This window comes from Leishmania major, chromosome 15 (assembly GCF_000002725.2).
Source record: "Leishmania major strain Friedlin complete genome, chromosome 15".
NCBI classification, from domain to species: domain Eukaryota; phylum Euglenozoa; class Kinetoplastea; order Trypanosomatida; family Trypanosomatidae; genus Leishmania; species Leishmania major.
This window is the reverse complement of record NC_007256.2, coordinates 304280-329775: the sequence shown is the minus strand read 5'-3', so window position 1 is coordinate 329775 and position 25496 is coordinate 304280. Positions and strand designations below refer to the sequence as shown.

The following is a 25496-nucleotide window of genomic DNA, read 5'->3' as shown; positions in this document are numbered from 1 at the left end:
TCCCCACTTTGGCGCGCTGCCGAAAGCCCCGCTACCCTGGCACCCGGCGGTGGCCGCGCCGCCAAAACACCCGCGGGGGCTTTCTGCGGGGCCCTTGGCCCGGCAGCGGGGCGACGGCGGCCCAACCGAAAGCAAGAGCGCCCGGGGCCGCCGAGGGCAAAGGGCAGGGCAACGCGGCAGACAAGCGCAAAGCCCCCCCCCGCAGGCGGAGAGGCGCACCAGCCACCCACGCCGGGGACCGCCCGCCCCCAACCCCCCCCCCACACACACACGCGGAAAGCGCCGAAACACAACACCCCCAGAAGACAAAACCACAACCAAGAACAGCCGCGCCGACCGCTAACGGCTGCTAAAAAGAGTCCCCAGCAGAGAAAAACCAACCCACAGCGCCACTGTTCATCACCACCACCACCACCCGACAGGCCGAAAGGCATAGACAAAAACACCCAAAAACACGCCAGCGCAGAGACAAACAGTACACCGCATTAAAACCCCACCCCCTGGCCCACCACGGCGCAGCAAAAGCGGGCTTGCAAATCCCAGCAGCCCCCAAAGAAAAAGCCACCCACCGCACAGACCCAGAGCGAGCCAAAAGCGCGCCCGAGCCGGCAAACCCCCCCCCTCCGCGGCAACGAACCCTACGCCGAGCGAAGGCACCAACCGCCCACAACAACCGGCGCGAAAATCATTCACAACACCCCACCTTGCCGCAGAAAACGGAAACCGAATTTTCCTCGGCCCCACCTGTCCGCCGGGCAGGCCGCCCCACCCTCCGGGGTGGCCCAGGACCCCCAAACCACGCCAGGCAGCCAGGGCCGGGCGACACAACCTAGGACCACCAAGCACCCCACCGCCAAAACCACCAGGGACGAGGTGCCCCGAGCCCCACACGCCGCGACCGCCCCACCCCGACATCACTAGAGGCGGGCCGGCGCCGGCGAAAGCAAACGCAGCCATCCCGCAAAAAGGCGCCCCAGCAGCCCGCCTTGCGGCTGCGCCGCCTTTTGATATGCCCCGAAACCTTACAAAAACCCGGCCCCAAGCCCCCAAAGAGGCCGCGCCGTTTTTCGAATAACGCAACCGAGGGTGGCGCGCGCCCCACGCCATTTTCCACCTGAGAGGCAGCCCCCCATCGTTTCGAACCCCCCCCCCACGCACGCCCAAAGCACACCGTGGCCGAAAATGCCCATTTCCCCCTGAGGCGTGGGGGAAGGGGAAGAATAGCCCAGTGCACCGGGGCACAGGGCCCTTTTAAAAACCAGCGATGGCGAACACATCCGCGACGGGGATTCCGAAAAACGCCAAAGCAGGTTTAACGACACCGGGGGCGCCCACAATCGCCCACCACCAGACCCAACCCACCCCTCGCACCGAAAAGACCAAACGGAAAAAGGGCCGCGCAAACCTCACAAACGATCCCAGCGCCACAAAAACAACATCCCGGGAGCACCGCCCGCGGTTTCCCCAACCCCAAAATCCAAAAAAAAACCATCCGGTTTCCACGCGCCACACCTTTTCTTTTTAAACCCCCGCCGCCGCCGCCCCGCAAGAACCCTCTTCTCAGAAAAAAATGACCCAGAAGCCAATTTGCAGCACCTCTTTGGCACGGCGGCAACCACAGACGGGGGGCCCTTTCCGGCTCGAAAATTAGAGAACACACCTTGGGTCTGAAACAAAGCGCTGTAAATACAAGCGCCCCGTTTCCATCATACTTTTAGCCGCTTGTGAATTATGTAAGGAAAAAATCCGGACTTATTTGGCCTTTTTTGCTTCACATCATACCCCCTGAACGGCAAAAGAAAACAGCAGGGCCAAAGAGAAAGGGTGCCGGAAAAGACGCCCGCCACCACCCCCTCCCCAAGCAGCCGCAAAGAGTATGTGGCGGCGCCGGTTGCATTTCTGTGGAGAAAACCTTCTTCTCAGAGAAAAAGGCACCTCGCAACCACGATCCCCCGATTGATTTCTGACCGCCACAAAAGATCTTGAACCGAATGCCGCCAGCCCTTTCGGTTTTTCAAGGCCACAGATGGCAACCACAGAAAGACTCCCCCAGGCCAGGGCCAGGGAAAAACGCCCGGCCATCCCGAAATTCCCGCTGACCCCCAGGGCACCCGCACCCAAAACCCCCGCCCAAACTTTACAAAGACAACCTTCTTCAAGAGCTTCACGCGCATTCCGTTTTACCCCATCCCACAAAGAAGCCCCCCTCGGTGAATGACGCGCGCGTTTGCAAGCGCTTTTGCGGGCCAGTTTGGTTTTGACACCCCCTCTTCGGCACCCCAAAGCAAAAGAAAACCCGATCAATACACAAATCATACCCTCAACCTTTTCAAACCTCGGAACGCATGCGGCTTTGTGTTTTTTAGTTGCTCATCTTTATCTTTTTCTTTCCCTTTCCGTGTTTTCCCCTTTTTTCAACATGCCCCCCCCCCCCAGGGTTCCTTGGTAAAAACACCCTTGGTTTGTGACTTATGCTTTGAAAGCGCCCCCGCTTTCTCAGCGGGGCCATTCGGGCTCGCTGCTTTTCTGAAAAATATATGTGCGCGCAGCAAACAGGGCCGGCCTTTAAAGCCCCCCCCCCCGTACCTTCGGGACGGGGCAGCCATGTCCGAAAAGGCCGACCCCCGGGTCTTTCCCACAAGGCGCCCCCAACCCCCAGACCCAAGAGCCAAAAACACCAGAAGGGCGTAACAAAAGCAGAAGAAACCGGGAAACTTGCGCTATCTTGGATCTTCTTTGCCTTCTTTTCAATGCGTTCCCGCGCCATGTTTTCAGTTACAAAAGAGACACCGCGTTTCGCTCAACAAAAACCGCTGCTAAAAGATGGGCTGGGCGCCGGGACAAGTTTGGCGGTGAAGCAAAGACGATCCGCAATTGTAGGTTGCGATCTTCTACTTTTACTTTTTGTATCAAGCCAATGAAGATATGGGCGTTTATTCATATACAGAGCGCATGCCGATTTCCAAAAGACCCCCATAACAAGCCCCGCAATTTTTTTTCTGCAACGGCAAGGGGCGGGCAAACGAAAAAAAAACGTTTCTGGATAAAAAAAGGGCGGGCTTTGCGCACCTTTTTCTGCCGCGACCATCCTCGCACTATCCTGATTCATCTTAAACAGAAGGGTGTTCATTGGTTTAGGCTTCTTTGGCTTGGGGCCCCCTTTGGTTTGTGACAAAAGGTGTTCGGCGTGGCGTTGGCGCTTGCTCCTTCGTGGGGCCCGGTCTGGCGGCGATAACCAAAAGGCGAAAAAAGACCTTGGGGAGACAAAAAAGATCACCGCCAATCACACATAACTAGTTCTGCTTTGTTGTGCCTCTTCAGAAGTCTTGTTGCTTTTGGCTGTTAAAGGGCTCTTTGCAACTAAAAATCTTTTCCCACAATGGGATCCACCACGGCTTTTTTGCCGAGTTTGGCCAATTATGTGTCCTGAGGACGGGCTTCCTGGCGTGATTTCGGCACAAACTTTACAGGTTGCAGATTTGTAAGGCAGGCGGCCAATCAACACGCGTTCCCCAAATTCCGGCCTGTTTCTGGCGGCTGAAAGCCTGGCGCTTAGGACATATGGGCCTCAGAGCGCCCCATCGCTCCTGATGCCAGCGGTGGGATCCTGGACGGTGCAGCGGGTGGGTGGGCAGAGTTTGGGTCAGGGGCGGTGCTGGGACGACTGAGCCGGCGCCCTGCTATAGCGCAGGTGCCCGCGACTGCTTGGTACCAGGCGATGTGGGGCCTGGGAAACGGGCAGGGTGGTTAAGAGAGGCCCGGCGAGGAGCCTAACTCGGCCCCTTAATCGTCGGGAAGTGGTGTCTACTTGGTTGGTATTTATTGCCAGCTTTATAACATTAGTTCTGGTTGTGGCGGGTCTATGTTTCTGCCGAAAAAGATTGGGGCTGCGCTTTTTTCTTGTTGGGGATGCGTTGGTTTTTCCGGCGCTTGGTGCTGGTGGGGCGGTGTAAAGTCCCCCCCTTTTTCGCCACGCGGAGGCCTTTTGGTAAGCGCAAAGGGTTTGCGGGGTCTGCTGGTGCTGGGAACCTGTGTTGGCCCTTTTGTCTGGAAGCGGTTTGCGATACGAGGAGTGTGGCGCGATGGGCCTTGCTGGGGGATAAGTTTGTGTGTTTTGGGGGCTGGGATGCAAAGGTGTTTCGGTTTCTGCGCTGGCCGCTGTGGCCCCGATTTGATGACGCATCAAGGCTGGGGGTGGGATCTCATTGGCGCTCTTGGGTTTTTTCCAGATCTATATCGTTTGCTCTCTATTTTTGAACGCCGGTGCTATGGTCAGGGGGGCTTTTTTTTCAGCGCGCCTTTTTTTTGACGGGCATGGGGCGCCGCAATGTTTTTTGCGGTCTTTGGCGCGCTTGCCTCTCTTCCCCGTCAGTGCATTTTTCTCTCAAAAGTCCTTTCCTTTGTGTTCGGGGCTTTGGGGTCTTTATCCGCCATGCTCAGTGTTTTCGTCGGGGACTGTGGAAACGGCTCTTGGCTTTGGGGCTGTCCTTTGGCTTTTTGCCTAGGGGTCAGGGTTTTTCTTGCCAGGAAAAAGTGCTTTTCCCGCCGAAGCAAAAAAGAGACAAAGCGCCATGTCTTCCCACAATTTACGCAAAAGGTTACCCAGCACCCGTTTGTGGTGGGAAAAAAGGTCATCCGCAGGGGGTTTCGGGGGAGATTGCGTCGCCATTTGCTGCATTCATACGTGGGAAAAAACTCATTCTGGTTGGGTGGGAGGCTGCGTCAAAACATTTGAAAGGGTCGCGCCGTGGGGGGCAGGCTTTGGCGGGGGGAACAGGGCTAGAAGAAGGAAGCATTCGTCTGCATGATATCGTTTTCTTCGGTGTTGTTTATTTGGTATGGTCTGCGGCTGCGACACCTTGAAGACCCATGGCACTGGCATCGTCGTTCCCCTCAGCAGTGGGACTTTCAGGGCGTCGGAAGCAATGTCCCTGGTGAAGGGATCGGGGGGGGGGGGCTTTTGGCGGCCGCCATTTTGGATTCAGGGGGCCCTACAGACTGGTTTTGGCACTGCGCAGGTAATGTTTGGTGTGGCGCGCGGCGTTTTCTCTGTTTTTTCGTACCATACGTTTGGGTGTGGGGGATTTTTCTCTGGGTGTTTTGCCTCCGTTCTGCTGGGGCGTTCCTCGGGGTGTCTTGGGGGTTTGTAAAAAAGGTGTGGCGCACCGCCGTTTCCAGAAAATTGCTGGTCGAAAGCGGCGTCGCGAAAAAGAGCACCTGGTGGGCAGTGGGTTTTCTATTGGTGGGGTCGGGGCGGGTGGCCCTCCAGGCACATGCGCTTTTGGGGGGTGCCCGGCGTTTCTCCCTTTGTGGGTGCCTTGGGCGGGTGCCCTTCTGTTTGCCTACGGCGGTTTGTGCTTGCTCAGGTGAAAGGGGCGGGATGACACCCGGCCCTTGGGGGTGGGGGTTTCGTGCAGGCTCTGTGGTTCGGCTTGTTTTGGGGAGGGTTTATTTGGCCAAGTGGAAAGATGCTTGCTGCCTAGGCCTGCCGTGCTTCAAAGGTGGGGTTGGGCGCGCGCCGGCCGGCTGGGTGCAGGTGGGCGCCTTGTCGCCTTTCGAGGCTTGCCTTTCCGAACGCTCGTCGTGACTTCCGCGTTGTGGGTTGAAAAAGAAACTGCTTGCTTGGTGTGTGTGTGTGCGCGTTGGTCGGGGGTGCTGTGATTCTCGATGGGCGCGCTGGTGCTTTTCGCCCAGTTCAGCGGCGCCAGCTGTTAAATAGTTGCGGCTTTCGGGCTGGATTTTTAAGATTAGTGTGGGAACGCGGGGTGGTATGGGTAAGTGCTATCGGTCCCTAATGTTAAATTGTGGAATGCGTCAAAGATCGCCTTTAAAGAGAAGGATTGGCAGTAAATGCTGCTTTTCTCTGAATCCCGGGCCGTTTCATGCTTTGAGGGGCTTGGCTTGTCCCCTCGCTCCCGAAATGTAATCTTTCTCAGCCGTTCAGGGTGACGGGGCTGAACGTGCCGTTTGTGTCCGCTGCAAAGGGTCGCGTTTGGGGGCTGCTCGGTGGCGGGGCGGTGGGGGCGCGGGTGGCCGTCGTTGGGGTGGGCTCTGGGCCGCGGGTGCGGTTTATTGGAAAAAGTGCTCTGCAGCCTTTGCTTTGTGGCTTGCCGCTTCTTTGGTGGCGGCTTTGGTGCTGGAAGTGCTTTTGCTTAGCTCTTAAAGCGCTAGCTGGTTTCTTCCTCCAGCGGGCGCCGTTGCTGCGGGGTCCTCTCGGGGTGGGTTTTCCTTTCCGCACGGCGTTGCCATCGTTCCCGGGGTCCTGCAAATGTTTTTCTGCGGCCGGGGGGGGTCGCCTTTGTGGGGCGTCGGGTGCCGTGTCCTTTGCCAGGCCCGGGCCCCAGGCACCACGCGGGAGAACCAGGTCGCGCCGGCCACGTTTTTTTTTTGCTCCTCCCGGGAGGAGGGGGGAAGAGGATGGGGGGATGACCCCATGAAAAAGGAAAAGGAGTACGGCACTCAGGGTTCCCGAGTCATCACTGACCTCAGTACTAACCGAGCCTGTGAGTGCTTAACTTCACAAATCGGACGGGATATGGTGTTTTCACTCAAGTGTGGTCGTACTCGAAAGCCCGTCGAACCCACAGAGATGCTTTCACACCCCCCACAGATCATTCTCTAACGCCTCTGCCGAGTATCATTCCGATGTGGTATAGTGGATAGAACAAGCGGCTCTCACCCGCTAGACCCGGGTTCGATCCCCGGCATCGGAACTTTTCCGCCGCGGGGCGCCGCCGTGCACCATAGGAAAAGCTTCCCGGCCGGGAATTGAACCCGGGTCACCCGCGTGACAGGCGGGTATACTAACCACTATACTACCGAGAACTGAAAGCCACTTATGGACGTATACGAGAAGGTAATATGGCCAGTGGCTAGGCGCTCCGGGGGTGGGGTTGGGGGTTTCTGAGGAGAAAAAGGGCGGCACGGGGGCGCCCTTTGGGCTAGCGGCACGGGTTTCGCTGGACGCGCACTTCGCGGTCGTGCATGCGTATGCTCGAGTGGACTGCGAGCGCAAGCGCCTCAATGCTCTCATTTGCCTTTCTGAAGAGGTTCGCCTCTCTCTGCTGTGGATGCCGGTTGGGCTTGGGGAAGTCCATCAGAGGAGGTGCGTGAGGGGAAGGGGTGGGTGGGTGGGGGTTAGGGAAGAGCGAAGAAATGGTGATGACGGTGAAGGAAATGTGGGCATGAGAGTTTGTAGAGGCGGCGCCCGATGTACATGGTCTCGCTTGCCGTCACGCACAAGCACACACACGGCAGGCGGTTTGCGTGCGTGTGCGTGGGAAAATGGAACAGGATGAATGCTTTGGTGCTTTGTCTGTGTGTTCCCCCGTGGTGGCGACCCGTGCGCCGCAGCGGAGGGGAGGGAGGGGGAAGGATAGGTGAGAGGCACGCAGGCCGGGGCCTGTGGGAAGATATGACAAAGAAAACCGTAAACGAAATAAAAGCGTAAGTTTCGAGCGCGTTGGTGTATTCGTGTGTGCAGGAGAGCGGAGGCGCGTTAGAAGACCCACAAAGCCAAGGCCAACGCAGACAAAAAGATGGGGCTTTCCCACGCTTGGTTCCCCTGCTCCGAATGCTCACGGGCTTGCCGTGACCGTCTTCTTGCCTGCCTTGTCACCTGACGCACGCACAGCACTCAGCAGGACGTTATAGAAGTAGCCGAAGCCGACGCTCATGAAGATGTGTCCCAGACCGGCGGTCCACGAGATGAGACGGCTGTTCTGATCCTTTCCCATGACGGTCATGGTGCCGTGGATCATCATAATCATGAGCGTAATGCCGAGACCGACATTGTACGTGATGTAGAACTTCTTGTAGTTCTTCTGCTTGGTGAGGGCAAAGCACTTCTCCAAGAGGAGGACAAACAAGAAAAAGAAGCTGCCTAGGGCGAAGCAATGGGTGTGCATGACACGCAGCTGCGAGGTACCGTTGCTCATGTACTTGAGGTGCTTCGTGAGCTCGCGCCAGTAAACACCAGAGGCCAAGCCGAAGATGGTGTAGTTCATACTGGCACGGACAAGTTTCTCCATATTGAACCGGGGAAAAGCCTTGGCGAGTGTGAACAAGATAGCTGTGTGATGTGCTATGGATACGCGCGAGAAACGGATATTGTTCTGAAATGTGCATCCATGTGGGGATGGCGTGTGTGTGTGTGTGTGGTGTGTGTGTGGGCAGCAGTCGTCCGCGGGGAAGGCGCGCGCGTGTCGGCAGGAGGGCGCCACAGCAGAACAAGGAAGGGTGACCAAGAGAATGAGGGAGGAAGGGGGATATATAGACACCATGAAAGGGGAAGCAAAGGACGCCTGCATGCATGATGACTCTGCTGCTCAGCGGCCCAGTTGCGCACCGCCTATGTGTGTGCAGAGGCAAGAGCACCAGTGAGCGTGCAACATAAAGCCACACGCATACTCTTCACTATCGACCTGAGCAAAGGGAACTAAACGAGCAGCACTCAAACTGGCCCAAACACCCATCTTCACGGCGTCCTCCTTTGCTTGAATCGCTGAGACTCACACAGAGGACAACAAGCTGATCACAGATGAACACGCACACGACAGTGACGCGTCGAGATGAAAAAGATCGGAAAGACGTGTGCGGTGTCTGTGCTACTCATCCACACCCACACCCATGTCTACACACAGACCAGCAGCGATCGAGCTCTCTCCACCGCACTGGCAGTTGCTGCTTAGCACTACACACACGTCTGAGAGCGTTTCAGGCCCCACGTCTCGCCTCCTCGCTTGCACTGCACCGTACAGCACGCACACTAGCGGCAGCGTCATGCTGTGGTGCACCTTCGGCTCTCCTCCCTCCCCCTTCCAACAAGAAATGGAAACGGATGGAGCACGCACTATTAGGGAATCAAACCAGAGAGACGAGGACGACGGCGACACGGTGAGGCGTACATCACAAAGCAGCAAGAAGAATCCCCCTCCACCTCCAACAAACAAACAAACAAACGGTAAGCGCCGCGCAGATGCGGCGGTTTTGCTCGCATTTCGATGCTTGACAATCAGAAGAGGGAGGAGAGAGGGGGAGAGCACTCGACACACACACACACACACACGCTGGCAGACGAGTACCCCGCGTCTCCTGCGTTTTTTTTTTATCCTCCTCGTATGTCCGACGGGGCGCCGGTTGTTAGAGCAGTGCGCTCAAACCAACAGGCTGGGAGAGGAGAAGGGGATAACGGCGCGCGGTAGTACCTCGGAGGCAGCCATCACATTATCCCTAACCCTGCTTGTCCTCCGCACTCCTCTCCGCGTACTGCACCTCCTCCTCTGCATCCCACTTCCGCTCGCACCCTCGCTGATATTCCTCCACAGCGATCTGGTTGGCCGTCTTGCGTGGAATCATTGAAGGGAGCTACTTCTTCGTCAGGTGGGGACGCCGCGGTGATGGCGAAGCACGACACCATAGTGCAGAAGGACGACGCCACAAGGCCGAAGCCGCCCGTCAGCATGCTGAGCAGGATGAGGGAGATGCCCAAAGCCTCATCGGCGCGGAAGTACTGCACCAGCACCGGGACTGGAAGTTCATCACAAAGAGAGAAGTCCGACCGCCACGAGCTGCCACGTTCCATCCTTGCAGCACCAGTGCGATACGGGGCAGCATGGTGGAGTAAATGCTCTTGTCCACCGTCTGCGCATCGAGCGGGACAGTGAACTTGCTCGCGGCGATAATGCCGCTGCCCAGCGCCGTCAACAGCCAGGCCGCCCGCTGCGAGGCAAAAGCCCGCGTACGACTTTTAGAGCTGCGAGCGGTAGCTTGCGCCGCCCCCGCACTCCGCGAGGCTGCAGGGGTATACGTTCAAGTTGAAGCAGACCTCAATCCCGAGGCTACCCATCCTGCGGGCGGTGAAGACGAGCGTGACATTGCGGATCACCATATTCCGCGCCACGGACCGCTAGTAGGCATTCAGCACGCTGAGCGCAAACATGGCCAGCGTGTCATGGCGGATGACACAATGGAAAATGCCTCCAGCACCCGCACACGACGCTGCACATGCGTGCACAGGCTCCTCGGGTGCGTGACCACACCCAGAGACTCCTCGACCTTCGTCACATGCTCGAAGAGGTAGAAGAGGTGGTTTTCACTATGCAACCCGTTCGGGTTGTCGTGCTGCTTGCGGTGCCACGGAGTGCCGACCGACAGAGCCGTGAGGACGAGGCGTACAAAGGAAATGAGAGAGAAGGGAACCAGGCTGACCAAAATGTCGCGGCGGCGGCAGCGGCGGGGGGGGGGCAGGAGCGCTGCTAGAGGTGGACTACTTCCACCCCAGGAAGGTGCTCTTCTCGTCGCGCTCTGTGCGCTCCGTGCGAAATGGCGTGATTGTATTGCCGTGGACGTCCTTGCTATGGTGGCTCTCCTCGGACACGGGGGCTTTTCTACGTGGAGTGATGAGCGGTGTCGACCCTGGTGTCTGCGTGGGGGATGTGACGAGGTCCAGAAAAGTGCGTTGACGTGCACACAAACGGAGGCGCGGCAACACAGAGAGGATGCTGTAGAGATGAAGACACGACGAGTCGCCTCTTTACCGCAAGCCGCTCTTGGATGAAGTCGTTTTCATTGTTTTCTGCCTTGAGGCGGAAGAGCATGCGGCGGCGGACTGCACACGCAAAGAAACGCACGCGCGCACACAAACAAACACTCACACACACACACAAACAAACACTCACACACACACACACATACACAGAGAAAGTGGGCAGCACATGATCAACTTGTTCCGGCCCTTTCCTGCTTGGTTTGGTTTGCTCGTCATGTGATGATCTCCTACGGGATCGTACTCGCTTGTAGGTGCAACATAACAGACGCCCCAGGGTGACTTTCCTCCCTCTGCGCGCGCTGCATTTGGACGGGCGGCCTCGCGAACACTGCTTGCAGCAGTCACCATGATCCATCTCGGGAACTCCCCTTCACAGGAGGGAGAAACAGGGGCTCTTCTATGCCGCGTGAGTGACACGCAGCACCACATGCGGCATCTTGTCTGCCGTGTCCACGCGCTTCAACAGCTCCACCCGCAGCCCGTACGGCTCTGCGGACTTGGTGAACTCCAGGTAGCCGCCGTTGGTGCCAAAGTAGTAGTCCTTTGACACAATGATAGCGGTTCCTGTGTAGGGCCGCAGCCAGCGATGTAAGACGCAGGCAAGCTTGTCGCACGCACCCTTGTCAAAGGTGACGTCAGAGCCAAGGATGACGTCGCAGAAGGCTTCGAGGCCGACAGAGGAGGAGGCAGCGCCTTGGGACTCCCAAGAGAGATCAACCCAGTCACCGTGAACGAATTTGGCGTGCAGTAGCGGCGTTGTGCCAACGCCGCCTCGTGACTGCTGGAGACTTTCGTTTGCGCAAACTGTGGCCGCCACGTTCGGCTTCGTGCACACATTGAGCACTTCCTCGTTGTAGTCTTGAAACACCACGCGCCGCGCTCCAAGGCACATGGCTGCCAGCCCGGGAAGTCCTTGACCGCACCCAAGCTCTGCGACCACCGCCGCAGCCTCAAAGAGACTGCGGTACTGTGCGGCGTGGTTGGCCAGGTATTCGGCGAGCAACACAGCGCAAGACCACACCTTCAGCCCGCCGTAGTATTGCCCTGGTATCACGTCGCGACGCTCCCTTTTGGCCGAGCTCGATGGCGTCATCTCTGGCGTCTGTGTGGCGGCCACGGATGTCAGCGCATCCACCTCTGGAGAGGTCTGGTAGCATAGCGTAAAGATGTTCGGTCTGTTTACGTCTGCGGATGAGGAGGCGTCGCCTGGAGCGCTCGCTGGCAAGGCCGCACGAAGCTTCAGCTGCAAGGGCTTTGTTGAGAGGCTGCACTTCACATGATTGCTTGGTGCCGCGCAGCAGTACCCGGCAGCCCACTCCTGCAGCGTGTCGGAGTCCAGGGAAACCCACGGAAAGGTCGCCGTCGATGTCTTTGCGGGCGGCCACGCTGGCGGAGAAGGCACGGCGGTGCCCAGCGTGGAGCTGGTAGAATCGGCAGCGTCCACGGTGGTGGCACCAGGGCACCTATCGGTCGTGCTGGAAGACCCGAAGGAGAAGAAGAAGCCGCCAGCCGATGAGTCCATCCGCATCTCGACCGGCTGCGTGGAACCCACAACAAAAAAGAAGAGAGGTAAAGGCTTGAGACAGGAGGGGTGGGTGGGTGGGTGGGCGAGTAAACCGAGCGGCCCGCATGAGCACCAACCGCAGGGGTGGTGATGCGTGTGTGCGTAAGCCTGTGAAGCGTGAAGAACAACGGAAATGCCAACAAGCGCGTTGGAGGGTGTGAGAGAATGGAGGCGGAGATGGAAGGCAGCAGCAGCAGCAGCAGCAGTGGGGGGGGCAAAAAAAAAAGGGTGCCGTGTTCGTGATGCACTTGTGCGGCTCTGGCTGTCGCATGCCTCATACACTCAAGTATCCCGGTATCAAAGCAGCCACAGGCGATGACTTCCTGCGAGTAAGGAAAGGGGGGAGGGGAAGTGCTTCTCACAGCCATAGGCCGCAGCGTGTAGGTGTGCTGCCGCCAGTATCGAGTGTGCCTCTACTGAGGAGGAGAGAGGGAGGGGGTGGGCCCCGAGATCACCACATGTCGCTTTCGTAAACGCCAACAGCGACACACACACACACACACACACACACACACATGTATATGTGTACATGCATCCACGCACTCGTGCGCCTATGTACGAGACGTATGCGCTTGCGTCAGATGACCTTGTCTATCGGCTTGGATCAGCAAAAAACACTGGGAGCGACAGAAAGGGAAAGAGGGCACGGAAAGCAGCCAGAGAGAGGGAGAGGGAGAGGCGCACGACCGCAACAACGACAACCGAAAATTCCTGAGTGGGCTGGCCTTCACACGCCCTCCCCCCAAAAGAGAAGGCGAAGGCGACAGGGTCGACAACACATGCCAGCAGTTGCATCTCCCTCTCCCTTTTCGAACCATTTCCCTTCCACGATCTCTGTCTCCGTCTCTCTCCGGTGTGCTGATGATGCAACATGGGGTGCGGCAGCGGAGAAAGACGGGAGGGCGAGCGAGAGCCCCCGCACAGGCGTGTCTCTCACTCTCTCTCTCACGTGTACAACCGTCCAAGATGATAAAAGAGGCGGTGCTTCGCCTGCTGCTTTTCGGCGTAGTCGTACGAGGTGTAGCCGCGGCTGTTCAGCATGTCCTCGATGCTGCGCGAGTAGACGTGGTTGACCGAGCCTTCGTAGAGCGTGTTCCAGCCACGTGGCATACAGACATTCAGGAAGTGCTGATACAAATTCTGGAAGCGAATGAACGGGCTCACGTGCTTCCGGCGCTCGTAGTAGAGGCACTTGTCCGTCAGCTCACGCAGTGCGTCGCCGCTGCTGCCACGCTCGTTGCTGTACTGCTTCACGGCGTCGTAGAAGTGTCGGGAGTAGGCGTCCACCTGATTCAGCAGGTTCGCACCATCCTCGAGGCCGAGGGCGAGGCTCTGCATCCAAAAGGGATTACACGTGTGCGCCGCGTCGCCCACCAGCACGGCGGAAGGAAGCCCCACTGTGTTGTACAGCTGCTCGCAGTAGACAGTGGGGTAGGCCTGTGCGCCGGTGACGAAGGAGCGCAACTCAGCAGCCGCTGGAGACGAGGAGGAAGATGAGGCGAGGTCCGGCAGGTAGTGCCGGAGCATCTCGACGTCGTCGAGGCCCGCCAACTCACCCTGCGGGGCGTACACTATGACGGAAAAGAGGTTGCTCCCCTCGATACGCGGAAAGGCAAGGGTGAGTGGCACCTGGTGCGCCGACTGGACGTGGTAGGATTGCGCTGACACGATGGCCGTCGTGCGGCGACGGTGCAACCAGCGGTGCACGTGCTCGTGGCTGAGCTGGTCGCTACGGAGGAGACACCAGCGCACACCCATGTCCACATCCGCCACGAATCCCTCCACATCCACGAGGTCCCGCAGATGTGAGTTCACGCCTTCGGCCGACACAAGCAAGTCGTAGTCTACAGCGTCGTCTGCGTACTTCTTCTCCCACTTCCGGGCACTGAGGGTGAGGCTGGTGTGTGGCTTGCGCCGAGGTTGGCGGGCCTCAGCGACAAGCTGCGCGGTGCGACCCTCCTCGGTAGAGGATGAGTTCGAAGAGCCGACGGAGGACTCCGCCCACTGCCTCGCCAAAGCGCTGCTCTCCCATGGACACACCACAAGTTGCTGACGCAGAGGGTAGACTGCCTCGATGACGTGCTCGTAAAAGACCTGCAGGTTCGCTGACGGCAGACTGTGCGCAACATGCGCCTCCAGTAGACGGCGCAGCTGGAACAAATCCATCGAGAGCATGTTGACCGCGAACGGGTGGTGCTCGGTGAGACCGGCAGTGATCCAGCTGTTGTAGGCCCCAGGGTGATCCATCACGCCGCGCACCTTGACGCCCAAGTGGCGGAGGGCGCGGAGTCGCACCCCCGCCGCCTCTAGCGCGTCCAAGGCGCGGCGTGTTACCAGTGCGTACTGCAGCTCGATGAATGGACTGTACCTCGATGGCGAGGACGACTCTGCCGAGCCGGAGAAAGAAGCAACACCAGCCATTCCATCGTCATCACGGCTGCCGGTGCTGATGCTACTGCTCTGCTCAGATGCTGCGCCGAAGTGAGGGCGCCGGAGCGGTCCGCGATAGGGCTGGAGGGAGAGCGGCGGGGACGGCGGAGATGGACTAACGGTGGGGTCCACCGCACCAGTGGACGCGTCGCTCGCTGCCGCCGCAGTCTGCATTGGCTCATCCTTCACTTGCTGCAGGGGTGGGCTGCGCTCGATCACTGTTGTGTGCCATCCACGCAGAGCGAACTGGGCCGACATAGTGAGGCCGACGACGCCAGCGCCGGATATGATGACATTGCCCTTGTGCGGAGACGGCTTGCCAGCCGTCACCGGCTGCCAGTACTCGCCTTGCACAGGGTAGGCGCGGTTGCTGATTGTCTGGACATAGAGGTCGCGAGGAATCGAGTTTGGTTCCAGCGCCCGCCCGGACCCGTCCGTGTAGCGATTGGTGGAGCCCAGCAGGCGGTACGCGCGGCGCAGCATCTGCGGAGAAAGGGCGAGTCTGTGGGCCTGCGGGCGCTATTGTATCTGTTGTGTCCCGTGCGTGCGTGTCCGCGCACACGCTGTGAAAACTGCGCAAAATCCGCGAGCGCTTCTCAAGTGGTTGGCAGGAGCGAAGGCGAGGGGAAGGGATGGGAGATCAGCAAAAGGATGAGTTGCACCACGGAGAGACGCCGTGTTGGTCAGCGCCGCCCCCTTTTTCCCCCCTGACACCCCGAGCGCTACCGTAGCGGGGGGGGGGGCGGGCGGGCGGGCTCTCCTTCCTTTGTATGGGTCCGCCGCACAAACAAGCGCACACGTACGCTGTGGCCTTGGGAGGTGCCGCAGACGCCTCCCCTCCCCTTCACACACGGGTTAGAGCCACATGGGTGGTTGACAAAGGTGGCGGGGTGCATGGCGTGCCCTTTTCTTCACGGCTGCCAAGCGTTGTCTACTCAAACAACAACAAAAACAGGCGTAACCGCACATACACACACACACACACACGTCTACCGAATCCTGCACCACCGTCGGGTAAAGCAGGCGCCTCACATCTCGGCGTGCTGGTTGGTCATCGTGACCCACATCCGTCATATGTGTGCGTCTCTCTCTCGCTAAATGCCTCTGTCGCACTCTTACTCTTCAGTGTCACCACCACCGACACGCCTCTCCGCTTGCGCCATCGTCATGTCATAGCAGGTGGCCACCATGAGCTCCTCCACCTCGGTGAGGCGGTCGTACTGCTTGAAGAGATGGACGACGCAGAGCGCTACGTCCTTGGGCACTACCTGCAGGCGACACAGCACTGTCCACGATTTCCATGTCGCACGGTGGGCCTCGACAGAGAAGCGGTGCGTCGGTCCCTGAAGCTCTGCCGCCTCTTCAGCGGCCACCTTAAGGTGCTGCCACGCAGAGGCAGAGGAGAAGCCCGAGGAAGGTACGCGTGAGCCTGGGATGGTGGCACGCGCTTCACAGGCGCTGATGACCTGCAGAACACGCGAGCTCCACTCTGTCGTCCGCTGCGTGGTGGCCGCGTTCGGGTCGGACACCCGTAAATACGTTAGCATCGCTTCCAGCGCGAGTGCGTCGCTCCGCGCCAGCTTGGCGGCCCGCAGCGCGGACAAGAACACGTGCGCGCCCTCGACGCGGCGGTGCTGCTCGACCCAGAAGAGACGGAAAAGAACGCGGGTCAAAGCAGGGTCGTGAACGCCGCAGCGCAGCGCCTCCATGAGGGTGTGCTTCGCCAACACAGAAGGCGAGCAAGTAATGGTGTCGCGCGCCGAGGCGCGAGTGGTTTGCATGTGATGAATAAACATGAGATCAAAGATGCGGCACACGAGCGCCGCTGTGCCGTGTGTCGAACGCCGTGCCATGTGCTGCAACCACAGACGCCAACGTGGAAACGCCACCGGCTTTCCTCCGCTCGTTTCTTCTTCGGTAGGCTGCTGCTGCACCATGTACGTGTATGTCTCCAGCCCGGCACAAAAATGGTGCTCCTCCACTCTTCCATCAGCTGTCTTGAACCCTTCAGCGCTCCCCTCCGTGCGCCGCACCCGTTCCAGCAAGAGCTGCGCCATGTATTGCTGCACAGGCGTGGCGCCAGAGCGATGCAGCGTCCCTAGTGAATGCTCGATCACAGCCAGTCCCTCCGTCCATGTAGTGCAACTTTGCAACATGAGCACCTCCGTCACAGCCATTGGAACGAAGTGCACGGAGTGGGGCACTACCGGGTGGAGATGCAGCAGGTACGCTCGCCATGCCGCAGGCGGGACCAAAGGCGTCCACGCGGCGGCAGCACCGATCCCTGAGCCGCACTGCTGACGCTCCTGCAGCGCTGCACGATGAATGAGGCGCCACGCCGCTTGCACTTCTAGCGCCTTCTTCGGCTCCCCCCTGACAACGCCCTTGCCGCCAGGAGTGCGCTTCGCCGCCTCCAGTCGCATAAAAGCTCGCATGTCACGTTCACTGGCGCCCGTTACACATTGAAAGGCCGCACAAAGGTCAGCGGCAGCGATCGTGGCATGGCTGCTGCTGCTGCTGCTGTCGCCGCCTCCGAGAGCTGGCGCCACGTCGGAGGACACGGGTGTGACCTGCTGCGACTGCGGCGGATACCAGGTCGCTGAACCGGCGAGATACTCCTCGACCTGCCGACGCACCGCTTCCACGAGTGCCAGAGTCGCATCCGCAGGCACGCTGCCGTGAAGGATGACGGCGAAAGGGCGGTGACACAAAAGCCAGCGCTGTTGCTGACAACCACGATGCCTGCTGGCCGCCTCGGTCACACGTCCTTGCAGCAGTTGCTGCCAGTGGCGAAACAAGCTGACATACTCGTCCGCCGAAACCACACCGCTGCCGTCCTGGCTGTTGGACACCGTGTCGCGGATACTGTGGGGAAGCGGCAGCACAGAGGCAAGCGACAACAGCGCCTCGCTTACCCCTGTGCTGCTGCGGAGGGCGGGACTGCAGACTGCTGCAAGTAACACAGCGACAGGTAGCACGCACAGCCACTCCGTAGCAGCATCAGCTTCGGCCACTTCACTGGACTGCGCGGTGCTGGCTGACACCGCACCGTATCCCTCGGCGATCCACGCCAACGCTGTCGCTTCCTGCTGCTTCTGCAGTGACCAAGCGGTGAGGCGTTGGCCACACCACAGTAGCGAGCGCGCGTCGCCGAGCAAGACCCCCGCTTGCATCCAGGCACGCACGAGCCGTCTATACAGCATCTGCAGTGGCTCTGGCGAAGATGCCGCCAAGCCGGAGCTGGTGTGGAGATGATAAAGCTCCTGACCAGCGAGGTGGAGAAACTCGCGTGCGGTCTGCTGCAGCGCGTTCACGGCATTCGCGTCTGGAACCGTGCTGCGGTGAGATGTGTATATCGCCGCCGTATCCGCCAAGGTGGAGGAAAGAGCTCGGATTTCAAACACGTCTGCACTCACGCGGTGCACCAGAAGAAGCCCAGATGCGACGGCCTCAAACGCCGCTGCCCCGGACTCACTGCTGGCGAAGGTGGGGAGGCGGAGTTGCGGGAGTGCTTCGAGCATCAACGGACGCACACAGAGCTGTACGAGCGCGTTGTAAGAGGTGCGGGGAAGATATCCAGATGCGTGCGGCGCGCACTGGCCAGCTCCGCTCGCACTGCTACAGGCGAGGAGAAGCCTCCACAACTCTTGACGCACCACTGCCAACACCTCCGCCAGCGACGGCGGAGGCCGTAGTGACCGCAGTGGGAGGAGAACATAGCACATAAGAAGCAGCGAGCACACACACGGACCAACGTCACCATCTGGGCTGGGAGACGCTGGATCAAGACGACTGGAGGTGTCAGCCAGATTCGACATCAACCGCAGCAACGCAGGGCGCAGCAATACAGCGCGACGCCGAACGTAGCCGTCGAGGTCGTGCAGGCTTTCTGATGCGCCTGCCGTGCTGTGCGCCCTCTCCTCGCGGCCTTGATGCACGTTCTTGGTGATGGATAGGAGCTGCATGTAAAGTGCACTCCAAGTGCGACCTCCTTCCTGCTCTGGACACCGCAATATCACTGGCAGAGGCGGTGGCGGCGCGAAGCCCGGTGTCGTGGATGCCAGACTTGCAACGGCCGCGTCTAGCCAGCTCTCCAGCTCCGCTGCCTCTTCTTCATTTGCTGCAGGGGCCGGCCGCACCGACTGTCGAGCATGGCTTCTTGCCATCTGCCTCGAGGCCTTACGCGCCGAGTCGCCGTCGTAGGAGGCGGCAAGGTCCGCACCGCCTCGTAGGGTTGCTTTGGCGCTATCGCGTGCGTCTTCCGGTAGCGCCTGCACCAGCGCCTCCGCCTCCGTGTCCTGCACCCGCACCGGCGAACGCAGTGCATCGTGGGGGCTTTGGTAGCGGCGCAGCAGCTGCTGAGCGGCGTGTCGGGTGGAAAGCTGCTGTAGCACCGTGCGGACGAGATTCTCATCAGCAGATGGAGAGCCTACGGGCAGATGGCGCGGCGGCAGCTCACTGGCCAGGCTCTCCCTTGACAACATACAAGAGGAGTCGTCGCCTAGTGCGGCTGCTGCGCTAGGCGATACTACCACCCCACCTAAACATGCTTCAAAACGCTGGCTTGCCCGGTCCAGCGATGCCACGAGAGAGACAATGCGCTCCGCAGAAGCAGCAGCTCGTGATGGTGGTGTTTGTGGTGCGCTATCACCTGCCGCGCACGCAGATGGCGTCGATGCTTCAGCCCCTTCGTCCCGTAGCGGCGGGGGCACAATGCTGCCACGCGTCACGAGCAGCCACTGCATCGAAGCCCTGCGCAGTGGTAATGCTGCGGAGGCGACGACGGTGACGTTGCCATCGGCAGCCGCAGCATTGACAACCCCGTAGCGCTTCAGAGAGGCGGTGCTCGCGTCCATCGGCGAAACCGGTACCCCTCCCCAGAGAAATCGTAACATCCACTCCGTCAAGACAGCGGACTGATGCGGGGAGAGGCGGCCCTGCTGCCACTCGGTGACAAGGTGGTCCGAGACGACGTGGGTGAAGGCGGTGAGCAACGTGAGGAGGTCAACGGTGGGTGGCGACGCGGCGGCGTCGCCTCTGCGCGTGTTCGCGGCACATGCGAGCAGAGCAGCGAGACATACCCGCTCACTCACTGGCGACGCGCGGCGCAGAGTGGTAGAGCTCATGTAGAAGGCCAGAAATGCCTCCACGGGGCTGGAGCTTAGGATGGTCTCGCCGTCTCTTGTCGCCGCGTCCGCACTCTCTGCTGCGCGGCCAAGTCGCTCCATATAGCGAAAGACGTACACGACCGCCTCCGGCTCCCGCAGCGTCTCATGCGCCGCCGCCTCGATCACACGCAGGAGAGCATGGTAGGCGTGCGCCTGCCCTGTCCAGGCCAGGCAACGACACAGCAGCAGCGCAGAAGGAAGGGCGGCGCGCCCCGTGACAGCGCAGCCCACAGATCGAGGTGTCTGAGCGACCACGGAGAAAGGGCAAAACGAACACACGTGAGCCGCCTTCGCGACTCCTCCAGCGGCCTGCACATCCGCCGTACCTTCGCAGAGAGCGAGGTACAGCACCCGCTGCGCCGCCTGTTGCACGACGCGCAGCACCGACGGGGTGTAGTGCACCAGGGGCTTTGTGAGGTACTCCATGGCAGTGCGGCCGTCTGCCATCCGCGCTAGTTCCGCCACGTGCGATGATGAGTCATCGGTGCCAGCAGCGGCGGTGGCGGCGGGGTTGGCACAGCCGGCATAGGAAAGCGCCTCGGCAACTTTCGCCTCAGTGAGCGTGTCCACCTCCTGTGCGAAGAGGAGAAAGAACGGCATCGGCGAGGCCGCGGTGGCGGTGCAGCCGGCCGCTGATGCACCTGACTGCGCGGCCGCACATGTCGTGGCACGCTGTGTGCCGTGAAAGACGTCGAGGGTGGCAACGTCGCGACAAAGTTCTGCCACCGCCGCCCGCACCGGGGCGCCGTGCACGGTGAAGAGGATCCACATATAGAGGTGACGTGCCAGCTGCTGTGACGCGCCGTCCGGATTTGGCCAGCAGAGTTCCATGCTGAGGATGTGATAGCCGCGAGTGCGCAGCCGTGCCAGCGTCTGCACGCGCGCGCCATCGTCATCGACCCCCTCGCGTGCGCAAAAGTAGACTTTCCACACAAAGGCAGCGAAGTCGATATCCCAAACGGCGTCGACCACCTTGTGCAGTGCCGCCGTCACGAGGGCACGCGGCGACGAAGGCGTCGCACCGGGTGGTGGCGCGATGGTAGGCGGGGTGCTTCTAAGCGCCTCATGCTCCACACATGCGCGCAAGCACGAGAGGACCAGCCGTGGCAGCAGTTCTGCGCTGCACCACGCCGCAAATGCCTCAGCGGCATCTTCGACACCTTTCCTGTGGCGCAGGGCGGCTTCTGGCAGCTGCAAAGGCGGCAGCGACGATGATGCGCTTTGCCGCCGGCGCGCCTCACCGACCGCTCGGTGACTGTCGAGGGCGAGCTCCGTCAGGAGGTAGCGCCAGGTTCGCTTCAGCTTAACGGCGACGGCGGCGATACCATCGATGAGAGCCGCCACTTTTCGCTGGCTGCCGAAATCCGATAGTGGGACTGGGCCGTTTCCTTGATTGGTCAGCTGCCGAAGAACGCGGAGCTGCAGCTGCCAATCCTGCAACACCTCCACACGAGGTCCGCTGGAGAGACACTGCGCCACTGTCATGCACGCAGTGAGTGCCGTCTCACGCAGGCGGCTCAGCTGCTGATGGAGCAGCTCCCCCTTTTCCACAGCTGCCTCAGCACCGGCAGCGACAGACCGCGCGGGGCTTGTTGGCAAGGGCGGTGGCGGCGGGGCAGCTTCCTCAAGGAGTGTGTCAAGCCACGGGGCGAGAGTCCCGTACAATCGGCGCACGAGAGGCTTTGCATGCCGCCGACACGCCCATGTCAGTGCATCCAGCAGCAGCTGCATTGACTCCAGCTCTGGCGGCGAAAAAGGCTCGTGCGGCGCCGGCGGAGTGCGACGCAACTGCTTGTGAGCAAGTTCACACAAACACCGCAGGTGTTCCACCGGCGTGATGACCATGCTGTGCCGCGCTGCGTCCTTATCGCTGCTTTCACGATAAGCACATTCACCACCTCCGGTGCTGCTGCTACGCGTACTATTGGCGCCGAGCAGTAGCCAGTCCATCGTCACGCGCTCCACGAACCCCGTCTCGGCCTTGTCGCACAGGCGGATGAACATGTGGAGGACACGCAGGGTCTCGTACGTCGCCTCTGCCCGCCTCCAGGAATCGGGGCGAGACTGCATCACTGCCGCTGGTGCCTTCTCCATCTGTGTCTCTCGTCGCCGCGTAGTGGCGAGCGGTGAGTCCATGTAGGTCATGAGCATGTCGACGCAGTCGCCCCACATGGTCCAGCGACTCACCGTGGACGCACCCACCTGCTGCACCACCGCGTTGAGAGAGGTCACTACCACCAGCTCCAGCTCCGCATTGTGCGGCAACGTCGTCTCGAGAGGCAGCGGTCCATGGGCAAGGGATGTCTTCTCCGTCCAGGCGTGTCGCAGGGCTGAGATGAATGCAGACATGGCTGCGGTGGGCGGGTGACCCGGCTTGCTTCGCTGAAGTTGCACTAGCACCTGGGCAGCAGCGTCCAGCACAGCGCGACCACTCGCTACCGCCGCCGCGGTGGACGACCCCGCGACGAGTGGTGGAGTCCCATCAGATGTAATCGCCTTGCGAGAGAAGAACTGTGTGTACGTGAGCACAAAGTGCGCCACGGCGCTTCTCCCGCTTGCTTCAATCGCGGCTGGGCTGGCGTCCATCGCGCCACGGCGCGTAGCAGCAGCGCCACCACTGCCGACAATGCCATCAGCAGCAGGCTTCATCTGGGCCATAGCGGCGCGCTGAGGTTCGGCAGTAAAAACGGCCCCCCTCTTGAGTTCTTCGTCCGCCCACTGCACGACCGCCTGTTGTGCAAGCTGCAGCTGTGCTGGCGCTGCGGCGCTGGGCAACCACGCCAGCTCGACACAGGCGGGAATGTACGCCAGCAGCGTCAGCGGCTGCACACGCGCCAGAATGTCGAAGCTCATGTGAACGGCAGCGGCGGTAAGTGTGGAGAGGGACGCGAGCTGCGCTGGAGTGAGTTTCGAGCCGACTTCTGCCGCACCAGGCCTGGAGGCGGCGGGGAAGGCGGAGCCTGACCGGCTGCGATTGTAGCGCGATGAATGCTGTGACTGTGCGCTGCCGCTGCCGTTGGGCGCGTGAGTAGCTGCGCCATGCGGTGACGTTGACAGCAGGTGGATGGGCTCGATGTGCTGCTCCGCCAGAATGGCGTTCAACACTTGCTGGACTGCTGCAAGCAGCAACTCCGCCTCCTCGCCGGAGAAGCGGTGCTGGAATGCTTCGCTGCGTAAAATGTCCATGACAAGTGCGATGGCCAGGGTGTCGGGACGGCGGATGCGCTGGAGGTGCTTCAGCGCCTCCTCTTGAAGGGAGGTGGTGACGGTTGAAGAATCGACGCCGCTCTGGAGGGACTGCGCTAGAAGCTGTATGAGTGGCTTGTGCGAAGTGGAGAGAAGCGGGGCATCAAGCTCAGCTACCGCGGCCACTGCTGTCGCGCGCAGCGCGACGGCTGTATGACCTTCACCCCCACTCGACAACGCATGGCACGTGCGCTTCAGGTACGCGTGGTACGGCGAGGTCTCCTCCGCGAGCGTGCGAAGGGCACGTTGGCGGTACACCCCATACACGCGCTGCGAGAGGACATCCCATTGCAACCTATCGCGTCCCTTTTCTGCGGCGGAAGTCGTGCTCGGACACACCCCCGACTTCTCCTCCTCACAGCGCTGGCGGACAATGTGGTACTGGATAAGGCGCAGGGTGGCATCGTAGACCTCGGTAGGGGTGCTCAAGCTCACTGCTGCGTTGTCTGTCGCAACCTCCAAACCGTGGGGTGTCAGTCCGCAGAGCTCAAGAAGTAAGTCTAGATCTCGCACCGCCAGCGCTGCTTGCGCTACGTAGCCCACCGCACTCGGCGTCCACATGCTTCGCCACACTACGGCGCCATCGTCATCCTCCTCCTCGCGTGCTGCGCCCGCCGCCGCATCAACGGCCGCTGCAGGTAGGCCCAGGGTGTCCCTGTACACATCGATCACGTGCGCGTAACGGCGCACGCGCCGTAGTGTGTGGAGGGTGTTCTTGAGAACATACCGGGAGAGCTGTACCTCATCGAGACGGGCGTCCTCGTCGCTGCTCCCGGCTCCAATCAAGTCCGGTGGTGCAAGATGCTGAGTGGTGGTGTGAGACAGCGGTGCACCTGGGGCCCTACTTGCAGGGTTTCCGCCCGCGACAGCGGCAAACGGCATGCCCGCCTCGCCTGACGGGTGTGGCGCACCCCAGAACTGCTCCAATGCTGCAGTGCGCTTGGAGAGCAGCTGATGGCGCAGCTCCACAACCTCGCGCAGCACTTGCAGCGCTGTGCGCCAGTCGCCGAGCTCGCAAGCCGCGTCACTCACCATCTTTAGCGTCCGCAAGAGTGCTGCTCTCTCGACGGAGGTCAACCCATGAGCGGCAAGGGATCGTAGGGATGTCTGCACCAACTGCTCGGAATCTTCTCTGACCACGTGCACAAGCTCTGCGGGGTGGTTAGCGCGGTGCAGCAGCGTTACCATGCACCAAACCGTATGCATGCTGGAGACTCGGTGGAAGTTTCTCCGAAAAAAATGCAGCGCGGCGGACCAATACGACTCTTGTGCGGACCCGCCGTGAGCGATGGAGTGGTTGCTGCTGCGCTGCGGTTGCGCTGCCGCGCGAAGGAGCTGTCCTCGTTCACCTGTCCTCAGTCGATACGGTGCGGGACTCGATGGCGATGCCTCTGTGTGGGACCTGGTGGCGTGAGTGACGGTGCCGGATGTTTCTGCAAGAATGTACGCCTGCAGTACTTGACGCACTGAGGTGTCGGTCATCGTCGCAACGCCACTGCGAGTGCGCAGTGCACAGTACTCCAGCGCGCGGCCCCACATTCCCCGTGCCAGCGCGCCCCCGAGCAGCAGCTCATATGTCTGCGCGTTGGGCATGAGGGCCTGCTCCATATCGTTCAGCTCGTCCATCTGCCGCGTCAGAGCGGCTGCCGTTATGGCAGGGGTGGGTGTGGTGGTGGATGACGGTGACGCCGATGCTGGTGGTGCGTGGGTCGATGGAGACGACGACGTGAGCTGCTCCAACTCTGGCGCCGTCCTGTGTCGTCCGACCTTCTCCCCGCCTTTCCATTCCGCTTGTTCCGCTCTTCGCTGGTCACGCATCTTCTCTCGTCGCAGCTGTTGCACAGAAGACAGCAGATGCGCCCAAAATTCCTCCACCTCGTCCACCCGGCCCCATAGTGCGTGCTGCTGGGCAATGTATAGAAGCAGGTTGAAGTGCTGCGCCGTTGGCGACACGTGGTGCTGCTGAACCGCCTCACTGAACAGCTGGAAGGCACGGTACCATGGGGCCCCCGTAAAGGCTGGCGTCGATGCCGGCGTTGACGCCGACATCGCCCCCGGTGTAGACGAGGACGGCGGAAAGCCAGGGCCATCGGCCGCGCTCCGTGCGGCGGCGTCACGTTCGCGCCGTCGCCCTTCGCGGCGATGCAGAAGGAGGTGGTGAAGAAGGTGACGCTCGCTGTTCGGCACTGCCGACACGGTGAGCGAGTTTGCCTGACGACCTTCTCGGGTGGTAACCGGAACGGAAGACTGGCTGCTGAAGTCGCGGAGCAGTGTCGAGTGGAGTACAGCCTCGCTGTGCGTTTTTGCTGCTGGTGACGACGACGACGACAACGCCGCTGCCCTTACTTGGTGCGGCAAGGATGCTTGGCGCAACGTGAACGGCGTCCCCGCAGCGCGGGCAAACCCCAGTAGCGTGGTGTGCAGGTCTTGCATGGTGTGGATAGGTCGCACTTCAGCCACATCAGCAGCTAAGTCATAATTATTCACATGACTCACATCCCGGCTGCTGCTGCTGCTGCTGCTGCTGATCGCACATCGG

The 25496-nt window shown here is 60.6% G+C and overlaps 4 protein-coding genes and 3 non-coding genes across 7 annotated transcripts; 1 reads left to right on the top strand and 6 right to left on the bottom strand.

Moving 5' to 3' along the window:
• Positions 1-6447: 6447 nt before the first annotated feature.
• Positions 6448-6569, bottom strand: LMJF_15_5SrRNA_01. Its single transcript, XR_002460101.1, has one exon. It is a non-coding gene; the product is annotated as a 5S(M5) ribosomal RNA (ribosomal RNA).
• Positions 6570-6641: 72 nt separating this feature from the next.
• LMJF_15_TRNAGLU_01 lies at positions 6642-6713 on the top strand. The gene has a single exon. It is a non-coding gene; the product is annotated as a tRNA-Glu (tRNA).
• Positions 6714-6753: 40 nt separating this feature from the next.
• LMJF_15_TRNAASP_01 lies at positions 6754-6825 on the bottom strand. Its single transcript has one exon. It is a non-coding gene; the product is annotated as a tRNA-Asp (tRNA).
• Positions 6826-7577: 752 nt separating this feature from the next.
• On the bottom strand, positions 7578-8282 carry LMJF_15_0740 (hypothetical protein; the record flags this gene model as incomplete). Its single annotated transcript, XM_001681935.1, has 1 exon — positions 7578-8282. One exon carries the CDS (start codon positions 8280-8282, stop codon positions 7578-7580), a length of 705 nt encoding a protein of 234 aa, XP_001681987.1.
• A 2664-nt stretch (positions 8283-10946) lies between these two features.
• On the bottom strand, positions 10947-12077 carry LMJF_15_0730 (conserved hypothetical protein; the record flags this gene model as incomplete). Its single annotated transcript, XM_001681934.1, has 1 exon — positions 10947-12077. One exon carries the CDS (start codon positions 12075-12077, stop codon positions 10947-10949), a length of 1131 nt encoding a protein of 376 aa, XP_001681986.1.
• Positions 12078-13058: 981 nt separating this feature from the next.
• Positions 13059-15026, bottom strand: LMJF_15_0720 (putative flavoprotein monooxygenase; the record flags this gene model as incomplete). The annotated part of the gene is made up of 1 exon (XM_001681933.1): positions 13059-15026. The coding sequence occupies one exon, from the start codon at positions 15024-15026 to the stop codon at positions 13059-13061; it is 1968 nt and encodes a 655-aa protein (XP_001681985.1).
• A 632-nt stretch (positions 15027-15658) lies between these two features.
• LMJF_15_0710 (conserved hypothetical protein) lies at positions 15659-25006 on the bottom strand (the record flags this gene model as incomplete). Its single annotated transcript, XM_001681932.1, has 1 exon — positions 15659-25006. The coding sequence occupies one exon, from the start codon at positions 25004-25006 to the stop codon at positions 15659-15661; it is 9348 nt and encodes a 3115-aa protein (XP_001681984.1).
• Positions 25007-25496: the final 490 nt, after the last annotated feature.